Source organism: Callithrix jacchus, chromosome 2 (assembly GCF_049354715.1).
Source record: "Callithrix jacchus isolate 240 chromosome 2, calJac240_pri, whole genome shotgun sequence".
Classification (NCBI taxonomy): Eukaryota; Metazoa; Chordata; class Mammalia; order Primates; family Cebidae; genus Callithrix; species Callithrix jacchus.
The window spans coordinates 76,065,893-76,092,423 of record NC_133503.1 but is presented as its reverse complement, the minus strand read 5'-3'; the positions used below and the strand labels follow the sequence as shown (position 1 = coordinate 76,092,423).

The following is a 26,531-nucleotide window of genomic DNA, read 5'->3' as shown; positions in this document are numbered from 1 at the left end:
ATATACTTAGTTCTGTTTCTATCACTAAGCCACTACTATTTTTAAAAAGAATGTCTTGCATTGTTAAGTTTAGCAGTCTAAATTCTTAAAGGTCTTGGAATGGTGCTGTCCAATAAGATAACCAATAGCTACCAGCTTTTCGGGAGGCTGAGGTGGGAGGACTGCTTGAACCCAAGAGTATGAAACCAGCCTAAGCAACATAGGGATGCCTTGTCTCTGCAAAAAAAAAAAAATTTAGCTGGGCATAGTGGCCTGTGCCTGTAGTCCCAGCTACTTGGCAGGCTAGGCAGGAGGCCTGCTTAAGCTTAGGAGTTCAGGGCTGCAGTGAGCTATGATTGTGTCATTGCACTCTAGCCTGGGCAACAGAGTGGGGCCATGTCTCCAATAAATAAATGAATAAATATTAAAAAACAAAATTGTGGCTAGTCCAAATTTAAAGGTGCTGTAAAGTGCATACCGGATTCTTTTTTTCAAATCCTGAGAACATGTGAAACACACTGAATTCTTAAGATTTAGTAAGGGGAGGAAATAAAAGATCAATGATTCTTATATATCAATGTAAAAGATCAATAATTTCTACATTGATTATATGATGAAATTATGTTCTGGATATATTGATTAAATATACTATTAAAGTTAATTTCATCCTTTACTTTTACTTTTTAAATATGCAGCATTGCCAGATAAAATACAAGACAACCAGTTACATTTTCATTTTATATATTCCTTCATGGGACATAATATTTAAAAATTATTCATTCTATATCTGAAATTCGAATTTCAGTAGGAGTCCTATATTTTTATTTGCTAAATCTGAAAATTTTATTAATATGGCTAGTAGAAAAATTAACAACAAATATAGCTCCTTATCCTATTGAACATTGCTGCTTTAGAATCACCTCGCTGCTTTTTGTTGTTGTTCCTATTAGTTCCCGAACAAACTCTTCGCAGAAATAACTAACCTGTGGAGAATATTTAACCTTAGGCTAGGATCATTAATCGTGATGTTAAATTTTCATATCGGCATAAATAAAATGGCTTGTTACCGACGAAAATATAGAAAGGGCATCTGGACTAGAATGAAAAGTCATAGCTCCAAGCCTCTCTAGTGGGGCAGTTAACAGTCCCAGTTCCCCTTATAAGGATAGGTGGTGTCAACAGCAACTATCTGTGAGAGCCTAGACCAGTCACTTTCTCCCCGTCCCCACCCCCACCCCGCGTAGGCCTCGCCGAAAGCTGGGAGAGGTGCGTTTTCAGCACTGGAGCCTCGCGGCCGCTCTCCCACTCACTCCCGACCCCGCGCTGGAGGAACGAGTTCGGACTCGCACCCCAAGACCGCGAGTCTCGCTGCCTTCCTAAGCCGAGCCCGGGCTATCTCGGTCAACCCTTACTGCCTTGGCTGGTGGAGGCCGGGCCGCCGCCAGGCCCCCGGGACAGACCCCGCCTGGGCCTCAAGTGCACCCGGCCCGCCCCGCGCCCTTACGTCCCGCCCCAGCTCCGCCCTCGCCAGCCCCACACTGCCTGCCGGCAGGGCGGGCCTTACCGCCCAGGCCCGGAACCCTCCCTGGCAGAGCGCCCCATGTAAGGCAGGACCGCAGCGGCGGTATCAGCTCACAAGCCTACCCTCGGCGGACGGTATCCGGTCGCTAGCTGCTTGGCTCGCCTGGTCGGCGGCGTGTGCCCCGCGCGCACGCGCAAAACCCGCCGCGTCCTCAGACCCCGGGCCGCGAGCTGTGGGCCGCAGAGGGCGGCATGCGGGACTACGACGAGGTGACCGCCTTCCTGGGCGAGTGGGGGCCCTTCCAGCGCCTCATCTTCTTCCTGCTCAGCGCCAGCATCATCCCCAATGGCTTCACCGGCCTGTCCTCCGTGTTCCTGATAGGGACCCCGGCGCACCGCTGCCGGGTGCCGGACGCCGCTAACCTGAGCAGCGCCTGGCGCAACCACAGTGTCCCGCTGCGGCTGCAGGACGGCCGCGAGGTGCCCCACAGCTGCCGCCGCTACCGGCTCGCCACCATCGCCAACTTCTCGGCGCTCGGGCTGGAGCCGGGGCGCGACGTGGACCTGGGGCAGCTGGAGCTGGAGAGCTGCCTGGATGGCTGGGAGTTCAGCCAGGACGTCTACCTGTCCACCATCGTGACCGAGGTGGGTGCCAGCCCCCGCCCGGGCTGAGACTGGGGCACGGAGGGGATCGTCCGGCCCTTGAACCCGAGCTCCTCTCTCCCAGATGCACGCTGGACGCCGCCACTCCCCCTCCCCCACAGTCAACACCCTAGTGATGGAGACCCACCAGCCAGGTGGCTTGGGAACGCTTTTCGAGGGGACCTCCAGCCAGAGTGTGCTCCTCACAGCAGATTGTCAGCCTGGCCTCCCATCCTGATGGCCACTTTGAAGAGGGTACTAGGAAGGTCCTGGCGGTCCGTGGAAGATGCCCTATGGCCATGAGTGTCCAGGACTTCCTCTAGTTGGGGTTGGGGGTGGTGAGGAGCACAGCCAGGGCTTGGGTCAGGGGCTATCCCGTTTTTCCTCTAGTCTCTTGGCTTCTTTTTAGAAGAGAGGAAATACTTCTCTTTCCTGAACTTTTTTTTTTTTTGAGACGGAGTTTCGCTCTTGTTACCCAGGTTGGAGTGCAATGGCATGATCTTGGTTCACCGCAACCTCCGCCTCCTGGGTTCAGGCAATTCTCCTGCCTCAGCCTCCTGAGTAGCTGGGATTACAGGCACGCGCCACCGTGCCCAGCTAATTTTTTGTATTTTTAGTAGAGACGGGGTTTCACCATGTTGACCAGGATGGTCTCGATCTGTTGACCTCGTGATCCACCCGCCTCGGCCTCCCAAAGTGCTGGAAAATAAAGCATGTGTATAAAGCTGCCTCTTCCCGATTTCCTCTAATTACTCTTTCCCCTATCGTCTCCACAACCCAAAATGACAGTCTGGTCATGCCCTGTGTTTGCCTTTTCCCATGGTCAGTTGTCATTTAAGATCCATTCATCTGAAGATCTGTTCAGGGTAACTTGGTGACCTGGAATGTTTTCTAAGGTATTCTGAGGCAAGGCTGTTGGCCAGACTTAGTTAAAGTATACAATCTTAGGTCACAGAGAGTCGGGGAACCTTTCTCATTTCTCAGCCCCTTGGATTTTCCTTCTGGGTGGTTTTGTCCCCTCCGAACCTGTTGGAGCAGTTGTTGGAGCTGGATGTAAGAACATGATGTTAATGACGCATGTGTTTTGTGTCTTTCTCAGACACTGGCACTCTAGCTCCCTGAAGTTTTAGCAGCATTGAATAAGCAGCCAGTGAAGAGCCCTCTTTGATAGATGGGATCACTGAATGTGCAGATAAGGAATTCACAGGTCAGAGAAGGCTTCCGGGAGGAGGAGGCCTCTCAGCGAGTCTAAGGTGTTCAGCTCAGCAGAATAGTAAGCTGAAGGTCTAGATGCAACAACAAAAACCACATAGTAGGAGGGCAGAGTTTACAGAGAGGGGAGAGTTCATAGAGAGGGAGAGTGCTATAGGCCTTGGCACGGCTTCACACCCTGCTGGATGTGGGTGCTGAGCCTCTCTCCTGGAGCCTCAGAAGGGCTTACAGGGGCTCTGGAGGTCTCAACTGTGTTGCTTCTTGACGTCATCACCCTTCAAGGGAGTCTGAGAGCTACCCTGGGAGACTTGAGTGTGTGTGCATGCGCATGTTTTTTCTGTTTGGAAGTTTGATGTCCCCAGCACCTGGACCTGCTTTCTCCACATGTATTTAGTGGGAGTGTGACCTGAGCCCCACTGAGATTTCTTAGCTAGCGACATAGCCTCAGTGATCAGAAGCTTCATGACTTGACAAAAGAGGCACTCACTGGAGGTAGCCAACTGTGCTTTCAGGCCCATGAATCCACAGAGAATTGGAACCTTCAGTTGCCATAAATCCTGAGTCCTAGCCTCACAGGTTGGGTCTGTTACCTTCCTAGAAGCCAGTGAGTACTGTGAAAGCAGAGGCTGTCCCTGGGGTTGCAGGCAGAGGACAAAGAGGGGAACATGATATAGGAATCCCTACAAATTCTACTTGGGGCTGCCTAAAGCAGAGGGAGGTAGTAAAGTGAGAAGAAGCTCATAGCATCTCTTGGAGTTTTACATTGACCCTTGAGGCCTTACTTAGTCATTTGTTCTTGCTTTGCTGCCCCCACCCCATGTTGGAATGAGTGGTGGTGGCATTGATGAGCTCCCAAAGGCCAGCTGTGCCAGGGGGTCTGCCCTTACCTTGCTGCCAATGTCAGCCTTTTGTTGTTTAATATTTAGACTATTTACTTAGCTGTCTTAGCAGTTTCAAAGGAGTTAGGTGCCCTTTCACCTACTTATATGTTGTCAATCTTTGCAGGGAGGCCAGATTAATACTTAGATCTTTGTTTTGGCCTCCTGGAATGCTTTACTTTAAATTCAGAGCTGCTTGTTCTTAGGTGAACAGCTACTGCTGGAAGTTGCTGCATCAACATTCTAATGGCTTTTTCTATGGCCTTTTGTCTTTCAACCCAAACCTGGCCTGTTGACCACTGCATCTAGTCCTGTGCCTGCTAAATGTCTCTAAGCCTGCCCTCTGCCCCAAATCATACATAAAGGTGTTTGTAAGTACACTGGTATTGAATTTGAGTCATATTATTTCCACTGAAGACTAGAACCTCAGGTGTCCTGTTTGGATTTTTTTTCTTTGTTCAAGTTAGAGTACATACATGCAGCACTAAACTTTGTGGTGGATTATCTTTGCATCTTCCTCAATTTCTGACACAGTTCTGGATGCAGAGGGAGATTCTCAGGAAAATTTTTATTGAATGGGTTAATGAAAAAGAAATCATCTCTAAAGTTTGAGAACGGAAGAAAAATGGACAGCTCAATTCTTAGAAGGGAAACTTGGGGGTAGGCAAAAAGCATTGACTGGAATTTTTTAAAAGAAATCTGGCTCTCTCCACCCACTGACTGGGGCTTTGATGCCATGTGGATATAGAATGAGGTGTTGGGATTGGCAGAGGGAATCTGCCAATAATTAATAAATAAATAAATAAATATTGACAGGGTGTGGTGGCTCACGCCTGTAATCCCAGCACTTTGGGAAGCCAAGGCAGATCAGTTGAAGTCAGGAGTTTGAGACCATCCTGGCTAATACGGTGAAGCCCTGTCTCTACTAAAAATACAAAAAATTAGCCTGGCGTGGTCACATGCACCTGTAGTCCCAGCTACTCAGGTGACTGAGGCAGGAGAATAGCTTGAACCCAGGAGGCGGAGGTTGCAGTGAGCCAACATTGTACCGTTGCACTCCAGCATGGGCAACAGAGTAAGACTCCATCTCAAAATAATAATAATAACTAAAAATGATTTATGAGGTAAAAGAGTTTTGTGCTCCCATGTTTCAGGAATAGTTTGATGGTCCACATGCTTCTAGGCTGCCCTCTTCTCTGACCCCTGTCATCCCTGGGGTACTGGGGAATTAGCCAACCCATCATGCAGTGCTTCTTGGCCATGAGCCCCTCTGCTGCGAACCTGGGTGTTTTCAGAGGTTGCCTAGGCTGCTTGCTTTTTGGTTTCACCATAGCCCAGTCCAGCCAGTGGACAGAAATGTCCAGCCAGGTGTGGTGGCTCACACCTGTAATCCCAGCACTTTGGTAGGCTGAGATGGGCGGATTGCAAGGTCAGGAGTTCAAGATCAGCCTGGCCAACATGGTGAAACCCTGTCTCTACTAAAAATACAAAAATTAGCCGGGTGTAGTGGTGGGAGCCTGTAATTCCAGCTATTTGGGAGGCTGAGGCAGGAGAATTGCTCGAACCCAGTAGGCAGAGGTTGCAATAACCCAAGATCACACCATGGCCCTCCAGTCTGGGTGACAAGAGCAAGATTCTGTCTCAAACAAAAAAGAAGAAAGAAACCTCCAAGCTGCTCTGCATCGCCTTGCTCTCCACCTATCTGCTTCTGAGAAGCCCTTAGCCCGGTCCTGTGTAGGACTCCTACTCCCTCCCTATTGTCTTGGACTAGCTTTTCTATCAGCCTTTTCTCTTGCAGAGATAGTCTTAGAAGATGGGAGAGACTCCTCTGTTATCCCCAAAGCTGCCTGGTGGAAAAGCTATAGCAACCTGGGAGCTGGGGCCGGGGCTGACTCTGGGCAGCAGAAACTCGAGAGACCTAGAGCTTGGGCCCCATGCTACACCTTTGCTGATTTCTCTCACTCAGGGGACACACAGACTCTCATCCAGTCTTTTGCAGCTATTGCAGCTATATGGCAAGGCAGAGCAGCCACGTGCAGGGTCCTGTGGCCCACTATACACAAACATAGTACACACATTGGCCATGAGTGGTCAGATTGAGCCCCTCTCTAGCTAGCTGAGACCCGTCATCCTGGGTCAAAGTTCTGACAGTTGACACAAAGCAGGGGGTCAGGGAGCGAAAAAAAAAATGGGGGGCCAAACATGGTGGCTCTTGCCTTAATCTCAGTGCTTTGGGAGGCCAAGATCGGTGGATAACCTGAGGTCAGGAGTTCAGGACAAGCCTGGTCAACATAGCAAAACCCATCTCTACTAAAAACACAAATATTAGCCAGGCTGGTGGTGCACACCTGGTAGTCCCAGCAATTTGGGAAGTCAAGGCATGAGAATCACTTGAACTGGGAGGTGGAGGTTGAAGTTCAGGGTTGATCTGGACTTTGGGCAGGCAAGCAAGAACCAAAGTATGCTAAGATGTTGAAAGTTGATACCTTTTTATTTATCCATTCATTCACTCACCTATGTACCAAAGAGCTCCTGAGCCTCCCCTCTGTACAGGGCACTGCCAGGAGTTGTAGAGGATGTGATAGCAAATACCTTTCCTCTTTGCTTTGACAGCCCTGAGGCAAGGATTCATCATTAATTGCAGAAGGAGGCAGGACAAAATGTGTGTAGGAATACATGGCAATCAGTAACACGTGGTGCTTAGCAGTGTGTCTGTTCATGTGTTCAGGCTAGGTACATCTCAGGAAGAACTTCTGCCTTAGGGGCAACACACCCTATCTTTTTTCCCTCCTTGCCAATTCACAGGTCAGAACATTTAGTCCTAGGGAACTATGTCATATGCCCCTATGTGTGGATAAGGGCCACTACAGGGATACTCGCCCACCTACTAGAGAGATGGCCTGCAGGTCCTGGCCCCTCTGAGGCTGTGGAGCTTGGAAGCTGCAGCAGCCTGGCCACTTGGGCTATGGTGCTCACATGTTCTTGACTCCTGCTAGTCTGGGCTGCCTCCTGATTGGGGATTGGATGCTCTAATTCTTCCCTGGGTTGGGGATTTCCACCCCACTCCCAGCCCATCCAGGTACACGCTTATTCCAAACAGAGAGCTAGCAGCGTGCCTGCAGTTGCCTGCCAACCCCTCTGAGAAGTACCCAAAAGCTGTGTGCACATACTGCCCAGCAGGGCAGAGAAGCAGGCTTGTTTTTCCCTGTCACTGGCTCGGAAGAGATGCTTTGTTCTAGGGAGCCGCATGTCCCCTTGCCTGTGTCGTTGGTGAGGAGCCAGCAGGCTCTGTGGAGGGCAGGCCAGCAGCCTGGCGCCAGACAGGCAAGGGTCTGAGTTCCCAGGAGGGTGGCTGCTCATTTGAAAAGTCTGCAGAGGTTACTACTGAGCACCATCTCACTGTCTGAAAAACATTTTTCATTTTTCTGTGAACCACCAAGCTTCCTGTTTGGGCTTTCTTCCTGCTTTTGGCTCCTGGTTAGGCAGGCATGGCCTGGATTCAAGCGTCTGGCTGCTCCCCATGTACCTCCTCCCTTGCCTGCAGACCTCTTTTTCTGTTCAAGGTAACTGTAAATGGAACCACACATTGGATGCTGGAAACTCAAGCAGTGCAGCCTGTTCCTTACCCCAATCCCTGTTTTACAAATGGGGAAATCAAGGCACAGTATGGGGTGATGCTTATCTGAGGTTGGATGAGTTAATAGAGTGGGAGCTAAAACCCAGTTTCTTACCTCCCAGCTCAGAGCTTTCAGATGTAATTGAGCCTAGTATAGTTGGTGTGCAGCATCAGGGATTCCAGCTCTAAAGATCACAAGAAGGACCTGGGGGTCACTGGCCCAGTGTGGGAACCTGAGCAGAGCTGGAGGAACAGATCCAGATGGTGCACTCTGTGCCCTAGCCTTAGTTCCTCACAGGATGCTGTGGCCTGTAGAGCCCCAGAGCCCCGCTTCCAGAACTACTACACTGTCATTCATGCCAATGACCTTAAACCCCATTGAGTAAGGGTGCCCTGCCTTTTCCATAGCCCTGGGCTCGGCTCAGATTTTTAGGAGTGAGCATAAGAGGCCTTGCCTTCTTCAGGGTGAGCACGTGGACAGAACACTTACTCTCTGCCTATCTCTCCTCCTCAAAATGGAAGCAAGACAGTGGGGCCCACAACGCTATGAAAAACAGGATGGGGAGGAAGCTTCATTTCTGCCTTCCTGCCCAGGTGAGCCATCACCTGCCTAAATGAGTTTACACCCAGAACATGCAGAGATGCAGGATGTTCTGACTTCGTTTTCCAGGATGCCTTTGCTTTAAAACGTTTTAAAAAGACATGAATGATACACCCCTTTGCTCATCTTGCAGTGGAACCTGGTGTGTGAGGACGACTGGAAGGCCCCACTCACCATCTCCTTGTTCTTCGTGGGTGTGCTGTTGGGCTCCTTCATTTCGGGGCAGCTGTCAGACAGGTAAGGTGTCTGTTTCCTGCAGAAGCAGGGGACCTCAGCACTGAGCGAGAAGCATGTGTGTGGCCCTTGGCTTCAGTTGGTAGCATTCTTTCAGCCCAGGGCCTATTTATTTATTTACTGAGACAGAGTCTCGCTCTGTTGCCAGGCTGGAGTGCAGAGGTATGATCTCGGCTCACTGCAACCTCTGCCTCCTGGGTTCAAGCCGTTCTCCTGCCTCAGCCTCCTGAGTAGCTGAGATTACAGGTCTGCCACCAAGCCCAGCTAATTTTTGAATTTTTAGTAGAGACGGGTTTCACCATGTTGGTCAGACTGGTCTTTAACTCCTGACCTTGTGATCTGTTTGCCTCAGCCTCCCAAAGTGCTGGGGTTATAGGAGTAACCCCAGCCACCATGCCCGACCAGGGCCCTGTATTTTAAATAAGAGGAAGTTATGTCTATGATACAGACTCCATGCCTAGTAAAAAGAGCCAAGAACTCCAACTCCATCATTCTTGCTAAGTAAAGAAACCTGAGCTACCTAAGACTAGTGTATCTTTGATCCAGTTGACTAGGTAATATGCCATGATTCACTTCTACACTAGCCTGGCTTGCATCCCCTGGCTGACCGTGACTCTGTCATGTCCCTGAGTATGGGAGCAGTTGACTTCATGCACAGATGCACATGTGCTGTATTGTAGATCTGCAGCAGTACCACGGTATCCACCTCTGTAGTCCCAAGAATACCAGCATTCTCTCTGCGAAATGAGAGGAGATCTCACCAGCCACAGTGGTGTGACCAACAAGAACTCCTGTGTCCACAAGGCTGATGCCCCTTACCTATGTGGCCCATGGCTTTGGCATTTATTTGAAGACAAGGAAGGAGAATGCTGTATTGACCCATTTCTCATAAGCAGGTTATTTGTGTAATTCTAAGGCTTTTAAACATTAATGGCTTAGAGAATCCCAAACCCCTTGAAATTATATGCACAATGTTAGAGACTACATGTGAGCATTTTTTTGGAGGGAGGTCCGTAGCTTTCATGAAGTTCTCAGAAGGGTCCATTATGTTGTGTCTTCCTTCCCTGGAGCTTCAGGGTCTGTCAGAGAAGCCTGTGAAGAGAGTAGCAGCCTTCAGCAAGTCCTTTGCCACATGGCACCCTGAGGACACCCTACAAATCGGTGGGTCACCCAGTGGAAAGGAGTCCCAGCATCTTCCCTGGTTTTTAATTCCTGGCTTCAAGCAATCCTCCCTCCTTCGCCTCCCACAGTGCTGGGATTACAGGCATGAGACACCATGTACGGCTAGGTATTTTTTTAAAAAACAGATAATTTAACCTGTTTATTAATCCTAGCTTACAGATGGGAGAAAGTGAAACAGAGGGATTCAATAACTTGCCCAAGGTTTCACAGCTGGCAAGTGGCTGAGTTAGTATTTGGACCCAGATAGTCTTGCTCCTCTGTTTTGTATGGACTATTGTTCTAGATCCCTGCTGTCCTTGAACTTGCTTTCTAGCAGGGTAGAATGTATTAAACAACCAAGTGAGGAAGTCATTGTTATCCTTGGCTGTGGTAAGTGATACAAAGAAGTGCAGGGTGCCATGGGAGTGTCTAACAGAGGAGGTCAGGGGTGGCGTCCCTGAGAAGGTGAAGCATGAGCTGAGAGTTGAAAGATGAGTCGAAGGTAATCCCCTGAGGGGTAGAGGGGAGAAAAAGAACATCCGGGCAGGGAGAACAACATGTACTAGAGCCGGTACTCAAGAAGAGGCATGGGAGCAGAACAAAATCCATGCGGTAGAGGTGTGGAAAGTGGTGTAGAGATGAAGGGGAGAGGCAAGCAGAGCCCTGAGCCGATGAACGACCAGACCGTAGTGGATCACAGTTAGGAGTCTCAGCTCCAGCCACAGAGCAGTAAGGGGCTACTGAGATTTTTTAAAGCAATTGTATGACAATCAGATTTGTACTTTTTTTTTTTTAATGCTTTGACAAGCTTGTGGAGAAAGAATTGAAGGGAAGCAAAAGGTGTTGTAGAGAGACCAATTAAAAGGTTGCCACAATAGTTCATGCCAGAGATAATGGTGGCATGGCCTAGCATGATGGTGGTAGGAATGGAGGGAAGTGGTAAGAGGTAAAATCAACAGGACTTGCCGATGGGCTGGATGTGAGAATTGAGGAGAAAAGATTTCTGCCCTGGGTAACTGGATGAATTAAGGTGTACTTCTCTAAGACAGAGAACACCGGAAAAGAACCATGTTCTAGAAGATGTTGAGTTCAATTTGTGTGCACTAAATTTGTGGTGACTATGAGACCCCTAAGTGGAGAAGTAGCATGTACAGCTGACTGTATGAATATGGTACTGCATGAGAGGTTTTGGTTGGAAAAACATATAGAGGAATTGTCAGCATATAGAACCCTCAGCAAAGCCCCAGATGGGGATGAGGTTGCCTAGAGAGAGGGGAGAGGGTAGGGTATTGGGGAGGTAGGGGAAGATTGTGAGGTACTTAGAGGCCTCCTAAGTGGACATGGGAAATTTCTTCTCACGGTGCTAAGTGGCAGCTGAAGCTCAGAGGAATGACCTTAATGTGAAAAGGAGATACCCCAAGTTCAGAGTAGAAACAGTATATTTTTCTGGGTCAGCTGTGTCATGGGTCAGCTTAAGAACCTGCTCACCACGTAACACAATGATTACCTGAGGAAAGCTTTTAAGTTCCAAAAGGTCTATTTCTGGAAACTGGAAACAAAATTCATGAGTATGTTCAGGACCACTTTAGTCTACAGAAGGGCTAATATAGTGTTTCAAACCTTTCTAAACATTTTGGCAGCAGAACTTCCATTAAAGTGAGATCACTTAAGCGGCTAAAAGTAGAGCTGCTCTGCCTGCAGCCCTTGCTTTCAACTCCCAATGCCCCTCCTCAAGCCTTTCGGTGCCCCCTTGAAAGGCCCAGAGTCCTGTGGAATGGATAGCTTCTGAGCGCATTACTTCTGAGTAAACCAGTTCTAAAACCTAAGCTAAATAGATTACCTGAAAGCAATCAATTCATGTCCTGACTTGTCTAGGACATCAACAGTAACTTTTTGTATAGTACAAAGGTTTTGCCTTCTTTATGGCATATAGATCTGAAATTCAAGAGCAATTAAAATACTCCTGGATTGTCGGACCCCTTTATGCGACACTATTGAGTTATCTTTATGCATGTGACTTGTAAGAGATGCACAACTCTGGGAATAAGTAGACTGCTGTGCTCTGTTCCAGGTATGTGTGTATTTGCTATTTTGTTGACAGACTTTAGAAGTGAACATTTCTGGCCCATCCCTGAACTGCCAAGGACTGGTGCTATGTAAAGGGTTGTCTAGATCTGTCTCTTCCTTACCATCCCAGGGAGCTCTTATGAAGGGAAGGGACATGGAGATTACACCAGCCTGCCTTGTGGTTAGGAAACACCCCTTGGTTGGCATACAGAACACTCGGTAAAAAACAATGCAGGGGAAATTGGAGTCTACTTCCAGGCGAGGGTTCCTCAACCTCAACCCTATTTTGAGCTAAATAATTTTGTTGTAGGGCATTTTTTTAGAATATTTAACAACATATCTGGCCTCTACTTATTAGATGCCAGTAGCACCACAAGTGATGGGAAAAAAAATAACAACAGAAAAGCCTCTTACATTGAGAAAAACACCAAACTCTTCCACAGAGCTGCAAGACTTGTGCAGTTTGCCTCCTAGCCACCACTGTAGTCTTGTATTGCATGACTGATGCCAACCAGTCTCCTCATGTTCACCATACCCGCTCCAGCCACAGAGTCTGAAGCATTCTCCACCCACCCCCTGTGGCCTTCTTTTCAGGATCCCTAGTTCCTTGTGACTTTTCTGTATAACATCTACCAGAAATTGGGGGGAAAAAGTGTTATTATAGGATTAATGTTGTTCTCCCCCACTATACTGTGAATATCATCGAGAGCTTGGTCCCTACACCTTAAATCCCCCATTGTCAACTACTTTTTCCCATCTCAGTGTCCCATGATCAAGGAGACCCTCCCTGAATGTCCAATTCCCCAACCCTTACCCCAAGTCCAGGGTGGCTTCCTTCCTTGTGCCTCTCATGGACCTGCATGCCAATCCTTCAGTGCACTTGACACAGTGTGCAATTGTATATTCAGTAGTGTGTTGTTAGATTAAAATATGGTTAACATGTGTCTTACCAGTTATACTATGAAGCTCCTTAAGGGCAGAAACAGTGTCTTTTTTATTTATTGATATGCAAAGTGTCCTGTATAATAGATGCTCAGTAAACATTGAATGAAAGTGGGTATCAGCCAATACTGGCCAGACTCAAGCCGAATCCACTGCTTCCCAGTAGCTTGACTTTTTCCTCCTGTTTGTGGCACTCTCTTTAAAACAAACCCAAATAAATACAACTTTTAAAAAACTTTTAAAAATGAGCACAGATACATAAAACTACACAGAAAAAAATGTGTAGCTCAGTGAATTATTTCAGAGAAATAACCTTATAACCACCACCAAGTCAAGCAGAACTTTGCTGTCCATTGAGAAGCCCTGTCCGTGTGCCTAATCCCAACTACAGCATCCCTTCTCTCCCCAGTAAGTAACCACTAGCCTAACCCCTGTAATAATCACTTCCTTGTGAGTTTTTCAGTTTTATTCTTGACACAAGTTTAGTGTTGCCTTCTTAACATATTTGATGTCTCTTATCCTACTTTATAGATTCTCCTTCTATCCCTTTCTATGCCTTACTGATTAGCTAAGAAGTAAGAACCTGAGCTGTTCCACCTATGGAATTTTCCAGTCTGGATTTTGCTGATTGCACACTTATGATGCAGTTCAGCACGTTCCTCTGTGCTCTACATTTCCTGAAAATTGGCAGTTGGATCCAGAGACTTGATCTGATTCAGGTTCAGTTCTTTTCGCAAGACCATAGGAAACATGCAGTGCCAGACTGTCTCTTTATGATGTTAACAGTCAGTATGTAATGCATAGATCTATTAATCCGTTGGGGGCTATAAATGGGATTATTCTCATTTTATTACATGTATTTAAAGTTAGAATATTTTATAGATGTTACTACCTCTTATCTATTATTGGTTACTGTTCACATAGTTTATGAAGGAAAATCAGGACAAATGCTTCTTTCTCCTTATTTGCCAGTTTTTATTTATAATGAATTGTTTCTCTGTCATTCTCCAAAGTTGGCAGATTCTTTTTTTAAAAAAAATTATTATGAATGTATGGATTAAATAATTGGTGTGTTTCAGTCTCTTGTAATCATTATCATAACTGCTTTTTGGGCAACCCTGGTACCCTGGCTGTACATTTGTCCTGGGGAGTGGGGAGGGGGAGGAATAGCATGGGCACTGTGAGACTGAGACTGTCCCTGGCAGCCAGTATCCTGGCAACACTGTCCACACCTGCTCCCTGGATGGATCTTGGGAAAGCCTCACTTGGTGGAGCCCATTCCTGCTGCCCCTTTCCAGCTGATTCTCTGTCACTCTCCTTTTCTTCCCAGGTTTGGCCGGAAGAATGTGCTGTTTGTGACCATGGGCATGCAGACAGGCTTCAGCTTCCTGCAGCTCTTCTCGAAGAACTTTGAGATGTTTGTCGTGCTGTTTGTCTTTGTAGGCATGGGCCAGATCTCCAACTACGTGGCAGCATTTGTCCTGGGTATGGCCATCAGGTTGGAGTTGAGTACTTGATCCTGTATTTCACCATCATCCCACACCACCCACCTTTCTGGAGATAGCTATGATGTCCCTCAAGTGGACTGGGTTTCTAAAAGAACCAGCCAGAGCTTCCTGGTGAACCCTACTAACAGGCAGGGAAATTGAGCCATACAAGTGACCAGCCTGGTGTCCCAAGCAGCACAATAACCTTTCTGATTTTCTGTTCTTTTCTGGCCTCTGGGCTGTGGCTCCTTGGTCTTAGTACTTGATGGCCAATTTACTAGGACTCACCAGAGATCATCCATTTATAAAAAGGGCCTGCCACTGCCCAGAGCTGAGGCAGCCTGGGAAAGCGAGCGGCATGGTAGGAGGAGGAGGGGTTATGACTGGCAGGCTCGCCAAGGTAGAGAAGCCCTTGCCTGCAGAGCACTGTGGCTGGTGATATCTACAGAGAGTAAATTGATACGAATGGGCTTTCGTCACCTTCAGGGTTTTAATTCAGAGTGCACTCTGCAGAGCTTTGTCTCAGATTTGCCAGCCTGTTGTCACTGAGAAGCTGCCAGGCTGGCCTGTGTTTGGAGGAACCTGACTCTAGTTGATAAGGCCTTTAAGTTCCTTGGGTTGTATTGTTGAATGGATTGTTTTTTCTTTTCACACTCTTAACAGAGTATTGAATCTTAAGTCAGCATGTGCTGACTTAGTAATGACTTCATCTTTAATGAATTCTTCCTCGTGTGAGGATTAAAGGGGGCCTACCTTGACATCTTTAGCATGTGGCTTCAAAACATCATGTAATTTTCATGAGGGAACTGTTGCTAGGGGGCCTGAGAGGCCACAGGGATGCAGCCCCAGGAGATGGTCAGACAGGAGGGGTTCAGAACGCCATCGCCTCCCTAGCGCCACAAACTTGGAGACAGTTCTGGCTGTTTGCTTGTCTGTGTATTCACAGTGGTACCATAAAAGATTAATACAGAAGTAAACCAAATTAAACTGCTAACTCGACCTCCCTTATTTTGAACAGGGACAGAAATTCTTGGCAAGTCAGTTCGTATAATATTCTCTACGTTAGGAGTGTGCATATTTTATGCATTTGGCTACATGGTGCTGCCACTGTTTGCTTACTTCATCCGAGACTGGCGGATGCTGCTGCTGGCGCTGACGGTGCCAGGGGTGCTGTGTGTGGCACTCTGGTGGTGAGTGTGACCCTGTGCCCTTTGTGTCCACCAGCAGGATGACTTCTGTCTGGCCTTCACTAGAGGGCAGCAGCAACCCATGAATCCCTATTTGGTCTCCCAGAGACAGGAAGCATAGATTATTTACAAGTTATTTCAAAATGTTTTCCCCACACTCAAAAGAGCCAAAACAAAACAGAATCCCATGACAACAACAGACTTGCTCTCAGCCCTGTGCTGGGTTGCCCTATGTGCAGGGAGAAGAAGCAGTAACTGTGAGAAGACCTGCAGGAAGTTCCCAAGCCTCAGGGCAGGACGGTGTAGGCCCTAGTTCTGGCTGTGTGCTGCTGAAGCCTCAGGCCACAGGCACTGGCACCAAAACCAAGGGTCCTCAGGGTGGCCACATGGAGGAAGCCAGGCTCTTTCTGTACCTCCAAGGGAGAGGAATTGAACAGGCAGAGAAGAGGCCATTCCAGACCAAGAGGGGAACACAGCAGAGGAGCTAAGATGTGAATCACCCCTTGCAGGTGGAGAAGGTGAGATCACCAGCCCACGTGGAGCAGAGAGCATTTCAGGGCATAGTGGGGGAGCAAGCCGCACATCATGGGCTTTCTCATGGGATGGCAGAGGGTGTGGGCAGCTACATGGTCCCAGCAAGATAGAAAACAATATCCATAGAGCACTCAAGTGCCTTAATAAACATGCTATTTTTTTCTTTTTCTTTTCTTTATTTTTTTTTTTTAGACAGTCTCTGTTGCTCAGGCTGGGGTGCAGTGGCGTGATTTCCACTTACTACAACCTCTGCCTCCTTAGTTCAAGCAGTTCTCGTGTCTCAGCCTCTTGAGTAGCTGAGACTACAGGTGCCTGCCACCACACCTGGGTAATTTTTTTTTTGTAGAGACAGGGTTTCACCATGTTGGCCAGCCTGGTCTGGAACTCCTAGCCTCAAATGATCCTGCCTCCTAAAGTGCTGGGATTAAAGGAGTGAACCACTGCACCTGGCCAAACATGCTGTTTTAGATAGAGTATCTGATAAATCTGCTGCATAAACCAGGGGTAGGGTTAGGAGAGAAGAGACGCTAAGAGGCAAGTGCAGAAGCTTCTGTTGGTGCTGGGGACAGGAAGGACAGGGTAGCAGGGCCTGGGCAGGCCTGAGATATGCGCAGAAGCCAGGCTTCCGGAACCCATCTTGCAACCATATCCTTAGCCCAGCAGGTGGCACCACTGCTCCTCAGAAATGGAGGTGTCCAGCCAGCATAGGTATCCCGTCGAGGTGTAAGGCTCTCCCGTTTTTGTGCAGTGTGATGTACACAAAATCTCACTCACCCCAGTTTATTGCTGCCTGTGGACCAGCTCTATGCTTCTGGCTTGTGAACACCAAACATTCCACAAGCTCTGGTTCTGCAATCTCATTCCCACCTCCGCTGTGCTCTGCCTGGTCTGTGGGTCCGCTGTTGACAGGGAGGCCTCACTGAGATCACATCTTGTACTGCCAGGTTCATTCCTGAGTCCCCCCGATGGCTCATCTCTCAGGGACGATTTGAAGAGGCAGAGGTGATCATCCGCAAGGCTGCCAAAGCCAATGGGATTGCTGTCCCCTCCACCATCTTTGACCCGAGTGAGGTAAGCACCATGTAGGTGTGGGTGGGAAGGACAGAGTGACCATGATTCGGGGGCAGCAGCACCCAGCCCTCTCTCTGCCCAAGCCCCAGCTGCCCCCCAGGCGTGTCCTGTTAATACACAGAAGCTGAGGAATAGGTTACAGTTGCCTCATTCTTCACCTTTCCCATGGATTTCAGATTTTCATTCTTTACTTCCTTTCTAGGCAATCATATATTTTAACTATTACTTTTTAAAAATGAACATTCTTTTTGAGTAATAGGCCTTTCATAAAGGGGAAATCATTGTTTTTTATTGCCTAAGGTGCCTTGTCATCTTACAAAGATAACTCTGAATGTAAAATATAAAGCAGAAATAGATTTGGGGTTCGAAGTGTTTCATCTCTTGAGTATTGGCAATTTTTCATTAAAAAAGAAAAAAAAAAGAGTTTAGTCTCTTTCTGCCCTCCAATAGTTAATTGTTGCATATCATCTTGGAGTCAGGTCCTTTTTGATGTCCACCTCTTACCCCTACCCCACCCTCCCTACAACCCTGTTCTCACACACCATGAGTCATTTCTTGGCTCTGCCTGGTTCCTGGTTCTTGCTTTTCCTTCCCGCTCCCTCTCCTACCCTCTCTGCAGCAGGCAGTTTTCCTTGGTCTCGTGACTATGAGGAAAGGTTAGAAGCTGTAAATGCTGCCTGGTGTGGTTCTGGAATGCGTCTGTGGTCTGACTGGAAGACAAGGGCTTGGCTGTGGAAACAGCCACAAGCAGTCATGCTGAAGTGTGAGAGGCAGGCATGTTGGGCTTGGGAAAGAGGGAACAGTTACTATAGTCAGTGGAGGCCAATGGCCACTGTCAGCCCTGAGGACTTCACAGTGAGTGGTGGCCCAGCAGCCACTGTCAGCATGCACCAGAAAGGGGTTCCATGCACAAAGGTCAGGGAGGAGTGTGGCAGAGGGCTTTTAAGTGGCTTTGGAGGCTTATAAGTGAGGGGTCAATCTGGGTGAACGCATAAGCCCCACTCGCATCTTTGAGGAAATGAGGCTATTTCAGGGGATCCTTTCAGGCCAAAGTTGACCTTTTATTGAACTTCTAACTCTGGAAAAACAAGCTCCAAACCTGGGTTTGCTTAAGAAAGCAACATCAGTGTGTTTAGACGTGCAGTTTATTAATGGCCTTGGCTGTGCTGAATTTCATAGGAAGTCACTCTGGGTGAAGCTCAGTTCAATTTTCCTGTTTTTCTATTTGAATTCTTTTTCCCTGGAAGCAGACCAGTAACTACATGGTATAAGGACTCAACACATTAACTTTTAAAAGATATCAGACCAATAAACCACATAGCCAGGTTCTCTCTCTGACCCAGAGGGCAGGGAGCCAGCCTTGGGGAGGAATACTTAGAGGTCTCCATGGAAAGTGGCCACAACAGGAGGATGTGGGGGTGCAGTGAGGAAGCTGTCAGCCTGGGCTCCTGTCTTCCTGCACCCTTGAGGGACTGGTCATCTACTTTTCCTCATTTTAATTCACTCTGATTTGTTACTGACAAGGCCTGGGGAAGTTTTCACAGTCTAAAACATAGTCAGTATACTTATAGTTCCTTTTAAGAAAGAAACACAACACTCCCTGACTCTGAGATGCAGATAGCTAAGATGCCAGGGATTCAAGTATGTTATTGTGTGCTCTAAGTCTCTGACCATCTCTTCTTTCCATACCCTTATCATGTTGTTCCTGCAGTTACAAGACCTAAGTTCCAAGAAGCAGCAGTCCCACAGCATTCTGGATCTGCTTCGAACCCGGAATATCCGGATGGTCACCATCATGTCCATAATTCTGTGGTATGTAAAAGAGACCTGCCTGAGGCTTCCAGACAAAGCTTCTTGAGGTGGCCATTGGGCCTCTTGTTTACAGACATGCCTCGGACGAAAACCTAAAGCCTGTGTCATCAGACAGTGGAAAGGATATGTCTTGTGTTTGCTGAAGAAATGGGCATGTCACAATGCTTAATGGGATGGAACCTCAGAAAAGGAGAATGAAAACAATTGTGGAGGCTCTTTTGGGAAATATGAACTCTGGTGGGGAATCTCTCCGGATCTTAAGATGAATTCTTGCCCCCTTTGGGTCATTTAGTTCCTGTCTCCTACGCAGTCACAGACAGTGGCTGAGGAGGCCAGGTAGGGCTTTTAAGAAGGATCTGATCCTGCTGAGTAATCTAGGAAAAAAAAAAAAAAAGGATCTGAGTGAAGACACCATGTCCTGTAGGCTACAGAGGCTGCTAATTACTTTCTGGAAATGTGGAAGTGGGATGTGCTTCTCCTGGGATGTCCACAGTCCTGGAGTCAGTGCCATGGCCTAGATGTCCTCACCGGGCTTCCACTAACGAGGCATTTCATGAAGTGTGTCAGAAAGTTATTTGTGAATTACCAGGGAGAGGGAACATGTCCAAGTGTGCCTGGCTAGCTTTTGCTTAGCAGCCGAACCCTGGGATTCTAGGTGACTTCTGGAGCCTGCTGGCTGAGCTGTGAGAAGATAGGCGAGGAGGGCAGACTTCATCTCAGAGTCCTTATTACTAGTCTCATCCAGCTTTGAGGCAGTTGGCCATTGTGCCTACTGAGGAAGTGCTATGAATCACCCACTTCCAAGGAATGGCCCAGATCCCTCTGGGCAGTTCACCATTCCCTGAGTTGGCCTCAAGATGGGAGCAGCATTTGGCCTGCACCACAGACATGCCAGCCTGTGATGAGTCACCCACTTTGTGTTCACCCAGGCTCTCCTCCCTGCTCTGGATTTCCCAGGGACTCATGCACATACTCTTTTTATTGTACCAGCTGTGTGTTCCACCTGCAGATGAGTCAAAAACAGTCTAATCCATAAAGGTCTGGTTTGCCAAAGAGTGTGGGTCATCAACAGAGAGAATGCCTACTGGGACTGCCCAGGCCAGGGCACAGCAGGGATGCAGATAAGAGGCAATGTGGCCCCTCCACTGGGAGCTACCTCTCTGCTCTGCAAGCACCGTGGGGCTGGTGTCAGCTGCCTCTGACCAGCCTCTTCCTGACTGGTCACCACAGGTAGTGTGTGGGGTCTCTCTCCAAGTGTTTGATCTAATGTGTTGTCCTTTTTTTTTTTTTTATCTTATCCACCCAATCCTGTCACATCTCACTTGATGTCTGCCTCCTGACTCATTCTCTAGCTCCTTCTGCAGTTGCTGGATTTGAGGAGGTTCCGCTTAGGATTTTTAAAGCTGAAAGACAGATTGGACTATTTCTTTTCAATGAAGTTAATCTATCTGAATTATACAAGCTTTTGTGCTGGGACACTGTCTGTATGGAAGGCTCTGAGAGTACTCTGGCACAGAGTTTACACTGTACCACTTGGACTGGGGGAAGTTATCTTTTGTTCTATGAAGTAAGATGCAGGGTGACAGTGACTGCTGCCTTACTCGTCTTTGCTTAAAGATGGTTTGGAATTTACTGAAATACTTACATTGTAAAAGTTGTACAGGTTGGAAGAGATGTGGTACTGCTTTTCCAGCTTTCTTCTGCACTCTGTTTCAGGATGACCATATCAGTGGGCTATTTCGGGCTTTCCCTTGATACTCCTAACTTGCATGGGGACATCTATGTGAACTGCTTCCTTTCAGCAACGGTTGAAGTCCCAGCATACGTGTTGGCCTGGCTGCTGCTGCGGTATTTGCCCCGGCGCTATTCCATGGCCACTGCCCTCTTCCTGGGTGGCAGTGTCCTTCTCTTCGTGCAGCTGGTGCCCCCAGGTAGGGACCAGGTGCATCTATGGTTTGGGGTCTTCATTGAGTCTCTTACTCTCTACCAGGCTGTCTTCCTCAATTAATAAAGAGAATAAAATCAAGCCCATCACAGCTCCCCTACATATATACATTCTTGGCTTAAAAATCAATAGAAAGTACCTTCTGAGGTCAGAACACTTATGGCCTAGGCTTTGAGGGAGTGAGAAAAAGCAGCCCATTGGGGCTGTTGGTTAATTTTATTCCATACCCAAGTTAATGTGCTTGTATTGTTTTTCACTCCAGAAGAAGGGGGAAGAAAGAGCTATTCCATTACTTTTTTTCCTGGCCCTGTCTTCTTTATTTATCCAATAAATAGCTAAGGCATTCTACCATGGGCTGGGTACTGTGCTCGGTGATAACGATACACAAGAAAATCAGCCAAGCAGAACCCTAGGCCCTCATGGGGCGTTTATCCTAGTTAGATAAGACAGACAACCAACAAGTAAATAAAATGTTTAATATAGTTCAGACTGTGTTACCTTCTAGGAATACAAATGAAGAATAATGACGAGTTAGTTTACATAGTCACAGATAGTGTCCCTGAACAGGGGGCAGTGCAGCAGAAATGTGCATAAAGTTATCAGAAAGCCCTGAAAAAGTCTAGGAGGACATTTTAGGAAGAAGAAATGGCAAAGGCAATAACCCTGAGCAGGGGATGAGCCTGGCCTGTGTGAGGAGAAGGAGGCAGAAGGGGAGGGGCCAGGCCACTGAGAGGCCTCACAGGCCCTTAGCAGGATTTTATTTCTGAAACTATCTTGGTATCCCACAAATAGGTGGGAGGTAGCCCTTTCCAGTAATTGATAGAACAGCTCATGGGCCCTCATCTCTCCCTCTCCATTACTGTGCCCAGAGTCTTCAGTGCACCTGTAATTTGGGAGTCTCTGGTGGTTGCTTTTGGGCCCACCAGGCTGGGAACATTGCACGGGAACAGCTCCCCATGGGATGTGGCAGGAGGAGCCCAGAACCCACGTAAAGGCTTACAGCTGAGCACAGAGTGACCTTCGGGTCACACATAGCTCTCCTATCAGCACAGCACAGAGAGATTAGAAGATCAACTGAAGGTCCGGATGGCCTATGAGTTTTTTGAGGTCTGGGTGGGAGGAGAGCATGAAATGAGTTAGAACTGAATTTTCCATTCATCTAAACATCATGAGTTAATTCCACAGCATCTGCAGTGTGAGGTTCTGGGGTAACAGCTGACCCCTGACAGACATGTCTTTAATGACTTCTGGACTGGGAAGCAGGTCGATTGGGCTACTGAGGAGCTAACTCTGGTGGTCTCCAGGCTGAGGAAAGCGCATGTCCTCACACAGCTGCAGGTCCCCAGCCTCCTTTCAGCAATCAACTTGGAGGGAATTCTTGGCTTATAGCCCCTTTCCCCACAATAGGAAGTGATATAAAATGACTCCCCCAAAACTTCAGGAGGAAAGTATGTTTGTTTTGCTCTCAATAGCTGCATCCTATAGGTTGGTGCTAACTCTTACCCTCTTTCCTTTGCCTCTCCAGACTTGTATTATTTGACTACAGCCCTGGTGATGGTAGGCAAGTTTGGAATCACAGCTGCCTTTTCCATGGTCTACGTGTACACAGCTGAGCTGTATCCCACAGTGGTGAGAAACATGGGTGTGGGAGTTAGCTCCACAGCATCCCGCCTGGGCAGCATCCTGTCTCCCTACTTTGTTTACCTAGGTAAGTCCCATGGGCCTAGGGCACACTAGAGCAATGGGACGGAAGTACTAATTGGCTTAAATCTAAGCTGGCGGTAGCTTGTTAACAGGAAAACAAGCTCATACAGCACATGGGCTCCATCCAGTACTGGATCTTTAGCCGGGGAGGGTTCTTATCCCAGTGCTGGCCCTCACTTTCAAATGGAAAACAACCTATAGACTACCTAGAAATTGATGAGAAAATGAGAGGGTTTGTTTCTGTTTTAGCCATCCCAGGCCTTCCATTGGAGACTACAATTCCTTTATCCTAAGAACCTACAAAGTGGTTTAGCGAGCTGGTATACTTAGTTGGAGAAATTTCTTGGAATCAGAGTTTAAAAGTAACATGAAGGAAAAGATGTCCATGTAAGAGGTCTGATGAACTGAAAATTATCATAACCTGGAGCACTATAGAGTGATTTCATGTGGGAAGATCCACCCCATGCCATTTTATGTAGCAGGGCTCCAGTTTTCCCTTCTCAAAGTATGTCCTCACAGCACCTGCAGTTTCCCTGCACATCCTTAGCCAGTACCTCTTTAGAGAGGTGGCACACCCTGAAAGTACCCAGAGTGCTTTGTGAACATGCTGTGTAGATCTCAAAGCAAGAGTACCCTGCCTAGCCTGAAGGCAGAGCACATGGGCTGGGACACATCTGCAGAGGCGGAGGAGTTATTTCCATCCCTGGACAAGTACCTCCAGTTCCTTAGAAACCCAACCTTGGGAAATAAGAATAATTAGCATAGCCCAACTTTTCTCCTGCAGCCACCCCTCTCTACTCCTTCCTTGTATGGTGGAACACCACTGGGCTCTGGGCATGCCTGTGCCAGCTCTGGGTTCTGAAACCTGTCTAGGTGCCAGATTCTAATCTGGCAGCTCAGACTGTGGGAGATGTGAGACCAAGAAGGAAGGTGATCCCCTTACAGAGTCCTGAGAGCATAAAAGGGTAGAGAGAGACCAAGTCTAACAAGCCCTGGGCCTGCGCTGTCTGCTTTGCCATAGGTGTCTACGACCGCTTCCTGCCCTACATTCTCATGGGAAGTCTGACCATCCTGACAGCCATCCTCACTTTGTTTCTCCCAGAGAGCTTCGGTACCCCACTCCCAGACACCATTGACCAGATGCTAAGGGTCAAAGGGTAAGAAGACCTCCTCCCTCAGTGCTAATGCTCTGGGTCTAGGCCTGGCCAGGTCTCAGGAACCCCTCACATGAGAGTCACTACAAATTCCCTCTCACAGACACCATGGACTAGTTTAGCCATCAAAGGGTTGTAAATGGCAAGGTGATTACTTATAGCCTATCCTCTCTGGTCTGTTCCTGTGTGGACATGTCACTATACACATCTCCATGGCAGTAGCCGTGCTGTATAGTGCAGAGGCTGGAAGAAACCTTTCAGAATCTGCTTCATGATTCTCTTTCCCAGGGAAGATATCCTCAATTTGTTTGGAGACTGGGAGGCATCTTTTTAAAATTAAAAACAAAATTTTACCTACTTTTTTTGCTTGTTTTTATAGAATGAAACACAGACAAACTCCAAGTCACACAAGGATGTTAAAAGATGGTGAAGAAAGGCCCACAATTCTTAAAAGCACAGCCCTCTAACACACCTTCCAGTAAGGGAGAAACTGAAGAGGAAAACTCGTCTTGCCAGAAATGGCCAGCTTATGCAGACTCTGAGACCTTCAGTGACAAAGGCCTTTTACTGTTATCCTCTTGACCTGTGTCTGACTTGCTCATGGGCTACGTATGGTCACCGCACCCGGCACTTTCTGTGGTCACCACACTCAAGGGCTACGTATGGTCCTAGAGCACCGCCTTCCTCTAGGGACACTGTGGCTACCTACAGATAACTTCATATAAGTCCTAATTATTACAGTGATGGACTCCACTTTATAAGAAGTTAATTATTCACTAGCACTAGTGAGATCTGGAGGAATATGAGAAGCATACGCTAAATTTATATTTTAATTTTAGACTACCTGAAAAGGCCCCGAATAAGGCTAGAGGTCTAAGTCCCCCATCCCTTCCCTACTCCCCTCTAATGGTGAACTTTAGAGGGAAAGTAAATAATTGCACTAGGAGTTTGATTTCTTATCTTTTCTCAGTTACAGAGGACATTAACTGGATCATTGCTTCCCCAGGGCAGGAGAGCGCAAGGCTAGGGAATGCGAAAGGTAATGAAGATGGAGCAGAATGAGCAGATGCGGATCACTGGCAGGTGCACCTATCTGTGAGCTCTTAGAACACTCAGCATGATGACTGAGTAGACTTGTTTACATCTGATCAAAGCACTGGGCTTGTCTAGGCCCATAAGAAATACACCATTGAATCTACTATTCTTGTTTTCCACTCCTGTGGAAACCTTGCTACTATAGAGTCTTATGTTTGGTTTAAAGGAAGTTTATCAGTGAGAGAGACAAGCAACCTTGTCTTATCTCTCAAATCTGTAATGTGGGTTTTGTTTTGTTTGTTTGTTGTTATATGCTTTTCTCCTTATTTGCCCTTCAGAATACACTTGGGAAAGGCTAGTTCCTTAGCCTTCTGATTTGTGTTTTTGTTTTGTTTTGAGATGGAGTCTCACTCTGTTGCCCAGACTGGAGTGCAGAGGCTCGATCTTGGCCTCGGTAGGAGCCGGCTCACTGCAACCTTCACTTCCTGGGTTCAAGCGATTTTCCTGCCTCAGCCTCCCAAGTAGCTGAAACTATAAGCACCCACAACCATGCCCAGCTTTTTTTTTTTTTGTATTTTTAGTAGAGATGGGGTTTCACTACATGGGCCAGGCTGGTCTCTAATCTAATCTTCAGATCCACCTGCCTCAGCCTCTCAAAGTGTTGGGATTACAGGCGTGAGTCTCTGTGCCTGGAGTGTCTTTTGTTTTTTTTAAACCCAGAATCACTCTGGTAATTGTCTGTAGCTGCCACTGGTGCAAGGCCTTACCAGCCCTAGCCTCTAGCACTTCTCTAAGTGCCAAAAACAGTGTCATTGTGTGTGTTCCTTTTTTGATACTTAATCATGGGAAGAAATTACAAAAAAGAAATTAAGGTGGCGCCTGTAATCCCAGCACTTCGGGAGGCTGAGGCGGGTGGATCACAAGGTCAAAAGATCGAGACCATCCTGGTTAACATAGTGAAACCCCATCTCTACAAAAAATACAAAAAATTAGCTGGGCATGGTGGCGCGTGCCTGTAATCCCAGCTACCCAGGAGGCTAAGGCAGGAGAATTGCCTGAACCCAGGAGGTGGAGGTTACAGTGAGTGGAGATCACGCCATTGCAGCCCAGCCTGGGTAACAAGAGCGAAACCCCAACCCCGCCCCACAAAAAAAAAGAAATTAAAATTGTGTTCAGTCTTTCAGAGTAGCTCACTTTAGTCCTGTAACATTATTGGGAGATATTTTGTGTTCAGTGTAATTGTCTTCTCTTAGCTGATCATGTTACCATGGTACTCCTAAAGCATATGCTTTACCTGGTTAAAAAAGAACAAACATGATTTTGTGAAAGCTACTAAAGTGCCTTGGGAAATAAATTTTTAATAAGTAAAATGATTTTTTAAATAACAGCAACTGCCTAGAATCTTTATTTCCAGAATTTAGTGAGCCTGTGCCACAGTCACCTGTCTTTTCTCTGTATCAGCTTGGGCTAATTCTAGCAATGGCTAAGATTTGATTCTTGTGCACAAGAATTCTTTACTGTATTAACTGACTATGGACTGAGCAGCCTTCTTGCAAAAATGTTGTAGCATGGATTCCCTTGAAAGCAGAGCCTGAGACTAGTGCTTCTGTGCAGTAAAGCAGTTTATGCTTTTGGGAACAAGATTCCAGGGAGTAGGAATAAAAGACAGGAGGAGGAGAACAGGGAAGAGGGAGGCTGAATACAAGGATGCATTTTCAGGCTGGCTAGCAACAAGGGCAGGGGTGCTCC

General features: G+C 47.4%; 1 protein-coding gene across 3 annotated transcripts; it reads left to right on the top strand.

Moving 5' to 3' along the window:
• The first annotated feature begins 1,566 nt into the window (after window positions 1-1,566).
• SLC22A5 (solute carrier family 22 member 5) lies at window positions 1,567-26,169 on the top strand. 3 transcript variants are annotated; one of them, XM_035290886.3, is made up of 10 exons: window positions 1,567-2,145; window positions 8,583-8,686; window positions 14,184-14,338; window positions 15,359-15,530; window positions 17,006-17,132; window positions 18,844-18,944; window positions 20,661-20,875; window positions 22,415-22,597; window positions 23,615-23,750; window positions 24,127-26,169. In XM_035290886.3, exons 1-10 carry the CDS (start codon window positions 1,753-1,755, stop codon window positions 24,212-24,214), a joined length of 1,674 nt encoding a protein of 557 aa, XP_035146777.1. In that variant the 5' UTR covers window positions 1,567-1,752; the 3' UTR covers window positions 24,215-26,169. The 3 variants fall into 3 exon arrangements, with proteins under 3 accessions (XP_035146777.1, XP_035146779.1, XP_035146778.1); XM_035290888.3 differs by lacking the exon at window positions 15,359-15,530 and having other exon boundaries at window positions 14,184-14,351; XM_035290887.3 differs by lacking the exon at window positions 15,359-15,530 and having other exon boundaries at window positions 14,184-14,357.
• The last annotated feature ends 362 nt before the right edge of the window (window positions 26,170-26,531 follow it).

Excerpts from the sequence above, each read along its gene's own strand:
- SLC22A5 (XM_035290886.3), top strand. The coding sequence starts at position 1,753 with ATGCGGGACTACGACGAGGTGACCGCCTTCCTGGGCGAGTGGGGGCCC. Across the intron at positions 15,531-17,005 it reads CTGTGTGTGGCACTCTGGTG|GTTCATTCCTGAGTCCCCCC; the intron begins GTGAGTGTGACC and ends TTGTACTGCCAG. Across the intron at positions 22,598-23,614 it reads TCCCTACTTTGTTTACCTAG|GTGTCTACGACCGCTTCCTG; the intron begins GTAAGTCCCATG and ends GCTTTGCCATAG.